Source organism: Glycine max, chromosome 20 (assembly GCF_000004515.6).
Source record: "Glycine max cultivar Williams 82 chromosome 20, Glycine_max_v4.0, whole genome shotgun sequence".
Lineage (NCBI taxonomy): Eukaryota > Viridiplantae > Streptophyta > Magnoliopsida > Fabales > Fabaceae > Glycine > Glycine max.
Genome location: NC_038256.2, coordinates 32,826,351 through 32,838,783, shown reverse-complemented (window position 1 = coordinate 32,838,783; position 12,433 = coordinate 32,826,351). Strand labels below are relative to the sequence as shown.

The 12,433-nt window shown below is 35.6% G+C and overlaps 1 protein-coding gene across 2 annotated transcripts; it reads left to right on the top strand.

The window, feature by feature from the left end:
* Positions 1 to 408: 408 nt before the first annotated feature.
* On the top strand, positions 409 to 6,570 carry LOC100806677 (DNA repair protein RAD5B). 2 transcript variants are annotated; one of them, XM_014773059.3, is made up of 18 exons: positions 409 to 1,245; positions 1,580 to 1,713; positions 1,854 to 1,989; positions 2,070 to 2,123; positions 2,287 to 2,433; positions 2,532 to 2,683; positions 2,771 to 2,849; positions 2,949 to 3,158; positions 3,274 to 3,417; positions 3,504 to 3,656; positions 3,830 to 3,897; positions 3,982 to 4,104; positions 4,202 to 4,301; positions 4,502 to 4,614; positions 4,704 to 5,355; positions 5,447 to 5,518; positions 5,595 to 5,693; positions 6,283 to 6,570. In XM_014773059.3, the coding sequence occupies exons 1-18, from the start codon at positions 508 to 510 to the stop codon at positions 6,403 to 6,405; spliced, it is 3,297 nt and encodes a 1,098-aa protein (XP_014628545.1). In that variant the 5' UTR covers positions 409 to 507; the 3' UTR covers positions 6,406 to 6,570. The 2 variants fall into 2 exon arrangements, with proteins under 2 accessions (XP_014628545.1, XP_006605764.1); XM_006605701.4 differs by having other exon boundaries at positions 2,768 to 2,849.
* The last annotated feature ends 5,863 nt before the right edge of the window (positions 6,571 to 12,433 follow it).

The window sequence follows — 12,433 nt, the reverse complement described above, 5'->3', positions numbered from 1 at the left end:
CTTTTACTATCTACATTGTAACCGTGTAATGATAATTCTATTTTAAACTTTTCTAAAATTAAATTAATAAATTTGCTTTTTTTAAAACCTTAAATCAAAATTTCTTACCACTAAACTTGAGAATCTTATTCAGTTAAAACAAGATTATTTTTTTATAAAAGATATATATGATTTTAAAAAATTATTTTTTATTTTTGTAGAGACTAATTAATATATATTTAATATATTGAACTTTTATTAATTTTTTTTAAAAAATGGTATATTATTATAATTTAATTAACAGAGCCAAAAGAAAAACAACAGAGCGAAAGGTAAAATGATTTCGCGCCATTTTCATTCTCTGAAAAAACCCGCGTTTCATTTCCTTCCTTCAAACCCTTATAAGCAAACAAAACCCTCTCTCACTCTTTCCATTCTCCACATTCTCATCGTCTTTCTTACTTTCTCTTCCTTTCTTCACTTCCTTCTTTCTATTATTTCTTATTATTTTCTGATATTTATTTCTCTATGTCTATGGCGGAAGAAGAACCTTCCATAACATCGCCACCGGCAAGAACGTTACACAAGTTCCTCTCCCGCAGCGGCAAGACCGTCATCGCCGCGCAACCTCTGGCGGTGGTTCGCGCCACCACCAGCACCGGCGGCGCGCGCGTTCTCGCCGCGCCGCCGAACTCGAACGACGATCCAACACCACCGCAGGAAGAAGAAGGAGAAGGCGAAACCGGCTTCGATGCTTCTCATCATCATGAACGGATATTGTTGCAGAGAGAGCTAACGGTTTCGTTCGACGAGTTTCTCGAGGTCACCAACACGAAGGTCGCCACCGAAGAGGAGGCTCTGAAATCAGTGATGGCGCCGTTGGAAGAAGAAACTGAAGAAGGAGAGGAAGCCGAATCGTCACAGGCTCAATCAGCGCAACCGGTTCAACCGGTGCCGAGGGGACCGCAACTGTTTCGACCGGTGCAGAAGAAGAAAGCGGTTACCGGTGATGACGTGGAGGTGGTGGAGGTGCGGAAGCCTGTGGAAAAGAAGAACATTCCGAATATTTCGAATCTCGAGGACGGTGAGTTTCCGGAGGAGTCTGGGTGGTTCCTTCTCGGGAGGAAGGTTGAGGTCGCAGTTTCGACGGCCAGGGGAGTGAACAGGTTGGTGGATAATGAAATCGTTCATTTCAATTTTCCTATTCCGAGTTACTCGAGTAAGTCTCAGTGGATCGTTCGAGCGTCAACCAAGCGTTCTGGAGAGGTAATAACTAACTATTGCCATTGATTGTTGTCGAGATTGTTTGACTTGGTACTTTTGAAAATTAATTGATGTTATATGTTTGTAAGTGTATGTGTGCATATATGAATGAATGTAATTTATGAAGGTTAGCTTTAATGGAAAAAGGCCAGTTCTTACAAGGCAATGAACTAAAGTTTGAATCTTTGTTGGTTTGGAGAGGTGTCTGCATGTTTTGAACAGACATTGTTTTTGTTTGTGTATACCTTTGGGAAATAACAAATAATGTATGTAAATGTGTATAGGAGTTTTAAGAGATAGGTTTGATGGTGCTTTGTGTTGTTGAATTTGGCTTCAGGTTGGGAGGATGCCAATGGAATGGGCAAAGGCTGTGATTCCGGTTATGCAATCTGGAAGGGTTAAGGTTCGAGGCCGGTGCATTGCTGTGCCAGATAAACTACAAATGATGCAAGAGATTATGTTTTTAGTGAGGTATACTTTTATAGCCCTGTCTGTTTATTTTGATGGTAATGGAAACTTTTTTTTATGTGTTTTTTAATTTGAATTTGTAAGTTCAAATTGTTTTGTGTCTGTTGGTAGGTGAGTCTAATTGATAACCTTTTTTTGGGCAGCTTTTATGTTCACCACTCTGTATTTGCTGAGCGTGTTGATACTTCTTGGAGGCTGGAGGCTTGTGGTAAAATTGATGATACTGTTTATCCACTTCTTGCCCTATTAAAAATGCTAGAGATCAAGCCAAGTCAAAAGGTAATTGACAGCCCATTCTCTCTCTGTTTTGTTTTTTCTTAATGTTGCATTTGTAATGGGTGGTTGTTACATTCAACTAGGCTGTATTCACTCCTGAGGATATAGATTCCCGGAAGCGGTTGCTCTATCCAAAGGCATGTGTCACTACCATTTTCCTTCCCCTTTTAATTGGTTATAGCTTTTGTGATGTTGATGTCGAAGTGTATTGAATATTGTATGGTGCATGTTCATTGTTGCCTGATTCGTTAATGAACCTATTCTTTTAAAGAAGCCTAATTATGCTGTTGATGCTAACAGGCTGATCCAGATGAAGCTGCAGCATTGCCTTTGATCAAGCGAAGAAAGGGCGGTGAGCCCCTTCCTGAGCAAAATAATGATGAACAAGCTCTTTCAGAGTCAGCTTTGAATAAACTTGTTGGAGCGGCAGAAATCTATGACCTCAAGGTAAAGAACTTTCAATTGTTTTAACTTCAATTGTTAATCTCTAAATTTATCTCTAGCATCACATGCCATCAATCTTTTTGTGTGTTGTATGTCTTTAGGAGAAGGAAGCCCCAGAGACACTTGTGTGTAATTTAAAGCCTTACCAGAAGCAGGCTTTACACTGGATGACTGAAATAGAGAAAGGGATGGATATTGAGAGTGTAGAAAGAAATCTGCATCCCTGCTGGTCAGCCTACACTATATGCAAGGGGTATTTACTAATAGTAAATGATTCAACAGAATGAGGTTTTTCTCCCCAATATTTTTGTGCAACTTAACCTTACTTTCTTTTTAGCAGAAGGACAATTTATTTGAATATTTTTACTGGAGAGGCCTCTAAAAAATTTCCAAAAGCAACGCAGATGGCAAGAGGAGGAGTGAGTTTGTTTGAGGCCTTCAATTTTCCAATGACTAAATCAGTTTACCTGATTACGAAATTGGTTTTTAATTATTTATTTATTCATCTTTGATCATAGATTCTAGCGGATGCAATGGGACTTGGAAAGACTGTTATGACAATTGCTTTGATACTCAGTAACCCAGGCAGGGGTAACTCAGAAAACAATGATGTGGAGAATGGAGATGATAATTTTATCACAAATAAAAGAAAGAATGCTAATACCTTACATAAATTTGAGGGTGGCACTCTTATTGTTTGTCCCATGGCTTTGTTAAGTCAATGGAAGGTGAGTTTCTTTGTATGATACCATATTGAAAAGCAAACATGTTTTTTCTTTTTATAACTCTAATAAAGACATCCTATAATTGACAAGGTAGCTCACAAGTATTTTAAATCTGCAGGATGAGCTTGAAACACATTCAAAGGAAGGTAGTATATCCATATTTGTTCATTATGGTGGAGCAAGAACCACTGATCCCTGGATGATCTCAGGCCATGATGTTGTCTTGACAACGTATGGTGTCCTACAAGCTGCATACAAAAATGTAAGGAAATATCCTTTATATATATGCTTTCTTCCATTTGTGTAGTGAAGCTTCTTCATATTCATTTCTCTGGCTGTTGAAACCAGGATGGAGAGAATAGCATCTACAACAAGGTCAAGTGGTACAGGGTGGTGCTAGATGAAGCTCATAATATAAAAGCCCATCGGAATCAGACTGCCCAGTCTGCTTTTGTTCTGTCCTCACACAGCCGCTGGTGTTTAACTGGAACCCCACTTCAGGTTTGTCTTTTTATTTCAGTTAACAATTAACATTATGTGTATAAAAAGTACTCCACCCACAATGAAATTTCCATCTTTCCCATATGAAAACATTTCTTTCACCTGTATCTTAGTACCTTTATTCAGCAAAAAACTCACTTTTGGGCACCTCTTTGTGAATGTGTCTATTGCAGAATAGCTTGGAAGACCTATACAGTCTCTTGCGTTTCATGCGTGTTGAACCTTGGTGTAACTTGGCATGGTATGGCAAGAATGTGATGCTAACTTAGAAATTGTATTTGGAAAACCAGTAATTATTTTTTTAATGTTGGAAACATCTGTGCAGGTGGCAGAAGTTGATTCAAAGGCCTTATGAGAATGGTGATCCAAGATCCCTGAAGTTGGTCAAGGCCATTTTGAGGATGCTGATGTTAAGAAGAACAAAGGAAACGAAGGATAAGAAAGGAAGGTAGTCATTCTCACACTTCACTAGAACTGTGTCCTTTTTGAAACACATGTATATATTTTTTCCAATCACAATTTCAATTCCCTACATGTTTTTCCAGGCCGATACTTTTCCTGCCTCCAATTGATTTTCAGTTGATTGAGTGTGAACAATCAGAATCTGAACGGGACTTTTATGAAGCCCTGTTTGAGAGATCTAAAGTAAGTTTTGTGCCACAGCTTCTGATTTGTTCTTGGTTCTGAATAACAATCTGTTTCACTTTTATCAATTTTGATAAAGTCTAAAAACCTGTTAATAGTAACTATTCTCAAACATAGCTTGTTCTAGTAACTGTTAATAGTTTTATGTTTGGCATGTTCACTGTCTTGCGACTCTTGAACTTATTATCCAATGCAAACAGGTTCAATTTGATCAGTATGTCGCACAAGGAAAGGTTCTTCACCATTATGCAAATATCCTTGACCTACTAATGCAGTTGAGGCGGTGTTGTAACCATCCATTTTTAGTTATGTGGTAGGTGTGGAAAACACATTAAAATGCTCTTATATGTTTCCCTTTCCTGATGCTTATGCCTCTAACAAGATTTTCACTTGTATATGAAGCGGAAGCGATACCCAGAAACGTGCAGATTTAAGCAGACTCGCAAGAAAATTCTTTCAGACTAATACTGAATTCCCCGATGAAAGCAATCAAAATGATCCACGGCAGCAAGCAGAGTTGAACAAACTTGCAAGTAGATTACTTCTAAAATCTGCTTCTTCTTTGCACTCGGTTCAACCTCATGCATACATTGCCGAGGTTTTGGAGAATATTCAAAAGGGTGACATCATAGAATGCTCTATATGTATGGAATCTCCAGAAGATCCTGTGTTTACACCATGTGCGCATAAGTTTTGTAGAGAATGTCTATTTAGTTGCTGGGGCACCTCAGTGGGTGGCAAATGTCCAATCTGTCGTCAATTGCTCCAGAAAGACGATCTGATTACTTATTCATCTGAAAGCCCATTCAAGGTCGATATTAAGAACAATGTGACAGAGTCTTCAAAGGTTTCGAAGCTATTTGAATTCCTGCAACGTATTCTGAACACATCAAGTGAAAAGAGTATCGTCTTCAGTCAGTGGACATCATTTTTTGATCTGTTGGAGAATCCATTGAGGAGGAGAGGAATTGGTTTTTTGAGATATGATGGGAAGTTGACTCAGAAGCAGAGGGAGAAAGTTCTGGATGAATTCAATGAGACAAGAGAGAAAAGGGTAAGCAAAGTTAATTTGAACAATTTAACTTGTTTAGTTGAAAAATATTATCACTGAATCACTGTTTTTTATTCCAATCGCATTGTTTCAGGTTTTGTTAATGTCACTAAAAGCTGGTGGTGTGGGTTTGAACTTAACTGCAGCCTCAAATGTTTTCATTATGGTATGCTATGCCTAATTCCTTTCTATCCTGTGCACAACTTCATTTCTTCTGTGTTAACTTTTTGTGTTAAATGTAGGATCCATGGTGGAACCCTGCAGTTGAGGAGCAAGCAATAATGAGAATTCATCGCATAGGACAAAACCGAAGAGTTGTAGTGAGAAGATTCATCGTTAAGGTTAGCCAATCCATTTTTTCAACAAGCTTAGAACATAAAACATGCAATCCTACTCATCTTAAACCTAGATACCCATATTACCGACTTCTTATGGGTCAAATGTTTCGATTTGGACTTGGAATATTCAAAGTCCCCTTTTTTCTTTTTGCCAAACGGCGCCACTTAATTTGTTGTTAATTGATAAGGCATCATTTCCTTTCTTTTCCCCCTGTTTTTCCTACCAAATGCTATGGGTTGCCCTTTTGATTATTTTTGTTTGGTATGACCCCTTTTGATTATTTTAATTTGCTTTGCCTTGAGATAGTTCAACCGTACAAGTACTTGGAGCTGCCAAATTTTTATGCATTTGATGACTATTTTATTGTTTTGATATCCTTTTTCTCAGTTGGGTTGAAAAAGCCATTTTCTCAGGTTGATCACGTTTTTCACAAGTAGTCTCACCTCACCTTATCCTTTTGTTGGGTCACATAGTCTTTAAAAAAAACTTTTCTACGATTGGTTTAAATTCGCACGTTGTTTTGTTGACTTTCCTTTTTTTCCCCTTGTTTTTTGTTAACTAACGGTAAGGTTTGTGGGTCATTGTGAACAGGACACAGTGGAAGATCGATTGCAACAAGTTCAAGCTAGGAAACAAAGGATGATATCTGGTACCCTCACCGACGATGAGGTTCGGACTGCTAGGATTCAAGACCTCAAAATGCTTTTCACATGAGATATGAGATAATTTATTTATTTAGAAGCTGATTTATTTCTCTAGATTCTTAGACCTGGGAAGCCAATTTTGTATAGGTTGTCGGATCCTTTCTACAAGCTAAAGGCTTCCTTTTCTTTTGTGTACATACATGAAATGATGATATGATCATTCTGAACTCTAAAAGGAAGCCCACTGTTTTGTAAATCATGAGGCTTTAGTGGTTATGGTAAAAGGGTTAATTTCATTTTGGTCATTCAATTTTCAATCTGTTTTTAACGAGAAGCCGAAACCTGACAAAATTTAGTAATTTATCATGTGAAAGACTAAAAGATGAATCAATCAAATTACTAAAATATAACCTGTGGCACCAACTAAAACATGTGTGCATCTTGCTTTCTCTAGCAACTAATTATTAGAAGCGAAAACAAAGGTAGTCCCTGGAGAAACGAAAATGGAAAGCCTATTTATTAATGATGATAATGGTTTGCTGAAATTTGTTAATGTGTTATCATAAGCTCGAATGCATGCGTAAGCTTTATTAGGTCACCAAAAATATGTTGGCTATAATAACCAATCTAATATGCAGTTAAGTCTTTCAGTTATGTTTATTTTTTAAAAAAAGGAACAGAAAAAAAATGAAGAGTGCTGATTAAGTTCATAAAAATGTTATTTTCTGTAAACAAAAGTTTTTAAAAAATTGAGGTGTTTAAATATCATTACTTTTAATTAATTTTAATGAACTTTCATACATTTGGGGGTATCTGTTTTTTTTATAAAAAAATTATCATTGTTTTGAAAGTCAAATTATGTTATTATTTTAATTAAAATAACATTGAACAAAGTTATTTTAATAAACTAAGTCACTTTCATCTAAAACTAGCATGGTGCAACATAAGAACGGGTATAAGAATCGGGGTCGAGTGTGGATGCGGCGTAGGATGTAGGACGAAAAATTGGAAGTAAGCGACAGCTGGATGGGGTTAAATCTAGGGGCCATTATTGTATTAAATCATCAATTTAGTCATATGATTCTTATCTTTATAGTTTTTTTAATCCTTATAATTTACATTTTAATTCTCTTAATTCATATAATTTAAAAATATTTTTTTTAGTTCTTATAGTTTACATTTTAATTCTCTTTTAATTCCTTAATTTAAAAACTATATGATTAAAAAAATAAGAATATATGAAACTATAAAAATTAAAAAGATCATCAAAATTATAAAGACTAAAAGAGAATTAAAATGTAAACTATAGGGATTAAAAAGAACACTTTCAAACTATAGGAATAAAAAAAATAAGAATCGTGAAATTATATAAACAAATAAGTAATTTAATCAATATTTAAAATGTGGATTTTATTAAAGAGTTTTTATACAGCCATTTTTATTAAAGAGTAAAAAATATTTTTCAATGCTAAAATAATTCTTGACTTCGTAATAATATTTTTGGCAAAACTACGATTTTGTTTTATTCTAGTATTTTTTTTCTCAATATATTATGTAAAAAAAGGAGTAAAGTAAAATAATTAAATTTGATATTAAATATTGGATATAATTATAAATTGATTCAATTCAATAAAAATTGTAAAAAATAAATTAAAACAAATAAAAAATCTGGATGTGTGTATAAATTTTATAAATGTAAATATTTCCACAAATCCTTTTTTCTCGATGCCCCACTCATCCTTATATAATTATATATTTATGAAATTATAAAACTTATCAGTCTATTTATAAATTTATTGCCCAAATTACATCTTTTTTGTTTAGAGGATACATCATATTATTTTATTGTATTTATAAATTAATTTAAATTTGTTTTTGTATATTTTATTATATAAATTGTGCTTTTTATAAAAATAAATAATTTTATCATATATATGATCATTTATAATTAAACAATAATATATACAAAATTTAAACCATCAATACATTGTAATTTAATTTCTAAATCAATTCAAATCAAATTGCAAACATTTCTATCAAATGTAGTATCATGTTCCTATTCCTATTTAATATAGTATCAATTATTTTACTTTTAAATAGAAACTGTATTTTTTTTCCACTTTTTAGGATAGAGATTAAAGGTGAACGCGACGCCTTACCAACTTATCGGTCAAAAACATTCCAAATTTGGATTTATTAAGAGGTGTTTGGTTTGGTTGTTTTCTGTTTTCTTTTTCACTTAAAATAGAAAATGGTGATGGAAATATGTTTGGTTGAATTTCTATTTTCATTTTCAGTGAAAATATTTTCCCAAACGAACCAAAAGCTGGAAACAACAATACAATGATACTTGGCATGCGAGACTGTCTTGCACATGGCTTTTGTCTGAATGTGAGGCCTTGAGATTCCAAAGGCCATTAATAAAAACCATCTTATTATCATGCCTCATAATTAAAATTGCCATTAAAACGACAGGCTTACTGTAACTCTGCACTACTGTCTTATTGTCATGCTCCAGCTTCCAAAGTGCGCCTACCTCTATATTTAACTGCATAGTTACATCAAAGTGTCAATGAGCCAAAAAAATAATAGTGCACAAAAAATGAGTTCAGCCCCAATTTGTGTGTTCATTTATGTCAATGGTGAGATCACCTGCAATTCAACTGGAAACACGGTTTTCACCAGTGACAACACAAGATCGATGTTGTTGTATCCAACGATGACGCTGACCGACATAACCAGTGTAATACAATCATCAATTACAAATATTGGTGTTTCGTTTGCAATTACTTCAATTTGGTATCATTGTCCTTTACACGAAATGAATGGACATGTTGAGTATACGACATGTCCAATTAATGATGAAGAAGATGTTTGGTGCATGTTTAACACATTCACAAACATGTAAAGTGTAATATGTATGAAACTTAGAGTTGAAGTTCATACTTCACCATCATTGTCTCACGCTAATGACCTAATTTGGATGGAGATGGAGCAGAAGTTGAATAGTTCCATGAAATTAGAATAAACTATTTAACATATGTTGTTGTATTGTTTTTAATTACTTGTTAGTTTTTATTATGTATTTGGCGTTTGTTTGATGTGTTTGCATGATGTTGCTCAGTTGTCATTGTCGTTTGTCATGAGGGTACTCAAATAAATTGTAAAATTAAAGGAGCATGAAGATAATGTAAGTCAAAAAGTTCAACATAAGTTAATTGGAGAATGATATTTTCATCATACAACAAATTTGACTATTCCACATGGAGGGCGTATCCTATTATGTCTTGGATTTCAACGTTGGCATTGATCTGGTATATCATGCAGTGATGGATTATTCTCTTCAACATCTTGGCTAAACATCAAATTGAAACTTGGTTCCACTTCATTTTGTAGGCTATGCATATATTCACAAGCTAATGTTGTCATGCCATAATTAGTTCCAAAAATATTGCTCAGGAAATCATCTGGTTGGACAATCGATGGAGTGTAGTCCATGTTTGAAGGACTAGGAAAATGTAATCCGTCATGGGGGGGGGGGGAATTGGTGTGTATGTGTGTGGAGTGTAATTTGTCATGGGGGGAATTGGTGTGTATGCATGATTACATTCTGGTTGCACGATGTTTGTTGTCCTTGACGATTAACTAGTTTCGAAATTCATTGAGAATCCACTTGGCGATTGCATATTTAAAAAAATAATAGTATTACTTTGATACCACGCCATGTATTCTTGAGAATGCTTTGCATGCCCTATAATAGGTTGTCCCTGTAAAACCATTGATTGATGTTGTTGCCAATACCTTGTCCACTTTGCATGTTTTTCCGCCTAATTTGGGTTAGTTTGACCTCGCATGTCGATTTTGTGAAGTTTGTCTATGTTTCATGGGGGATCTGATATGTCTTGTCGGAGGTGGAATTGAAGTTTAACTCTATCCGCTTGGTTCCATTCTACTATCGAGAAACAAATTAGAGAGGTTCAGGTTATCCATATGGAGGAGTCTATGAAAGCTGTCGACTCTAAGGCATCCAAAAAGTGGAGATATGGATTCCACAAGAACTAAAATAATACAAAAAGAACAATTAATTAATTATTAAAAACACAAAACTCAATATTATTTTTATGTAACCTATAGTTTATTTATTACCTGTTCAGTTGTCATGTGGTTTAATCTCATTCGATAACCGATGACATCTCCATGTGGTGTACCAGTAAAGCTTAATCCACCACCACTCCATCTAATAAATGAAAAATTATTAATTTAATACAATGCTAATCATATAACAATGAATTTGAGATTCATATTACCTTGTAACCAATGGATACGATGGTGTCCGATTAACTCTTGTTGCAATGAAGGGCATGCGATACCATACCCAAGATTGCAACAATGACGCATAACCGACCATGGTTTTGGCATCAGCGTCAGTGGCCCAACACATTTCCCTATACAGCATTGCCAGACAAGCAGGACCCCAACTATACCACCTAACTTGGTTGAGATCAGCCAACACAGTGAGGTACATCAAATGAACCCGATTTCTCGTCTTGTCTAGCATTAAAACTCTGCTAATTAGCCACAAAATGTAAGCTCTATAATGTGCTTCTAACTACTGTTGTGTTGGTTCTGCGGGAAGCGACGACATATTATCTTGCAACCACTTAAGCTTAATGGCAGAGCCTACTATTACTTCTCCCTTTGGCGGTACAACACCCAAACATTGTTCACACATTTCCTCCCAATCATAGTAGGTTGCACCAGTGATTGGCCTACCATACACCCTTATGCCAGGCTATAGTGCTACATCCTCCATGTGTAATTGTACATTCTCTAATAGGAAGATGAAAAGTGTGCATCTTTGGTCTCCATTGCTTAACAAGCGCCACTAGATGATGATTAATTTTGAAGTGGTGTAATTTTGCCACATCAGCAAACCCAGTATGAACAAGAAACGACTCAATTAAAGGATGAGGAGCTGGCATCGAATGACAATACGAAATGATTATTGGTGGTTGTCCCTATAAAACAAAATTTATATTTTTATAATTATCACGACAATAAAAGGTTATAATATCATCTAATTGGTACTTACCATGTTTTGTATCTTTGAAGCTCGGTGACAAACTTGTTTCCATAACAATGTTGTTGCCTCCATTCTTCCTTTGCACAATCAAACAATTGAAAATTTAGTTCCTGATATTCAAAAAGAACAGGTGAGTGTAATAAGCTATATGGAATGAGCCGTCTGAGATGGTTTTTATAGGCGGAGAAAAATTTACACGTGCACTATTCACGGTATTGTTCATTTACTGTTCACTCTACTGGTAATGTCAAGAATCCTACAACAATACTATGTGCATCATAACATTGGTCATGTCACTATGCACGTCAAGAATCCTGCAGACACACTGCTCATGTCACTGTGCGTGTCAGAACAATGTTCACGTCACTCTGCGCGTCAGGAATCCTGTAGACACATTGTTCATGTCACTGCGCGCGTCAGAACACTGTTCACGTCACTTTACGCGTCAGGAATCCTGTAGACACACTGTTCATGTCACTGTGCACATCAGAATATTGTTCACGTCACTCTGCGTGTCAGAGCACTATTCACGTCACTGTGCACATCAGGATACTGTTCACGTTACTGTAGACCAATTTTTGACCGTAAAAACTATCGGTGCATTGTTCACGGCACAGTTCACGCAATTTTGACTGCAAAAATTATCAGTGCATTGTTCATGACACTGTGGAGGCAATCTTAACCGTTAAAATTATTGGTGTGATGACAACCGTTGGATCTATCTGTAGCCACGACACTATAAATAGGTCTCCAAACATATTCTTCTACACACAGAAAACACTTCACAACAGAAGTTTCAAATGACTCTTAGTCTTCAAACCAAATCACTCTGACTCTCCAAAACAAATCACTCTCAATCTCCAAACCAAATCACTCTCAGTCACCATGGCAAGCAGAAACAAAAATGTCCCTGTCATAGTCTACTACGATGCCTATGTAGCCGACTGTGACGAGGGCGTTGAGTTTAAGGGCAGAAACAATGTACTTGTTTCAATGAGAAGAGGCATGACCTTGA

Excerpts from the sequence above, each read along its gene's own strand:
- LOC100806677 (XM_006605701.4), top strand. The coding sequence starts at position 508 with ATGTCTATGGCGGAAGAAGAACCTTCCATAACATCGCCACCGGCAAGA. Across the intron at positions 2,850-2,948 it reads CGCAGATGGCAAGAGGAGGA|ATTCTAGCGGATGCAATGGG; the intron begins GTGAGTTTGTTT and ends CTTTGATCATAG. Across the intron at positions 3,418-3,503 it reads TACAAGCTGCATACAAAAAT|GATGGAGAGAATAGCATCTA; the intron begins GTAAGGAAATAT and ends TGTTGAAACCAG.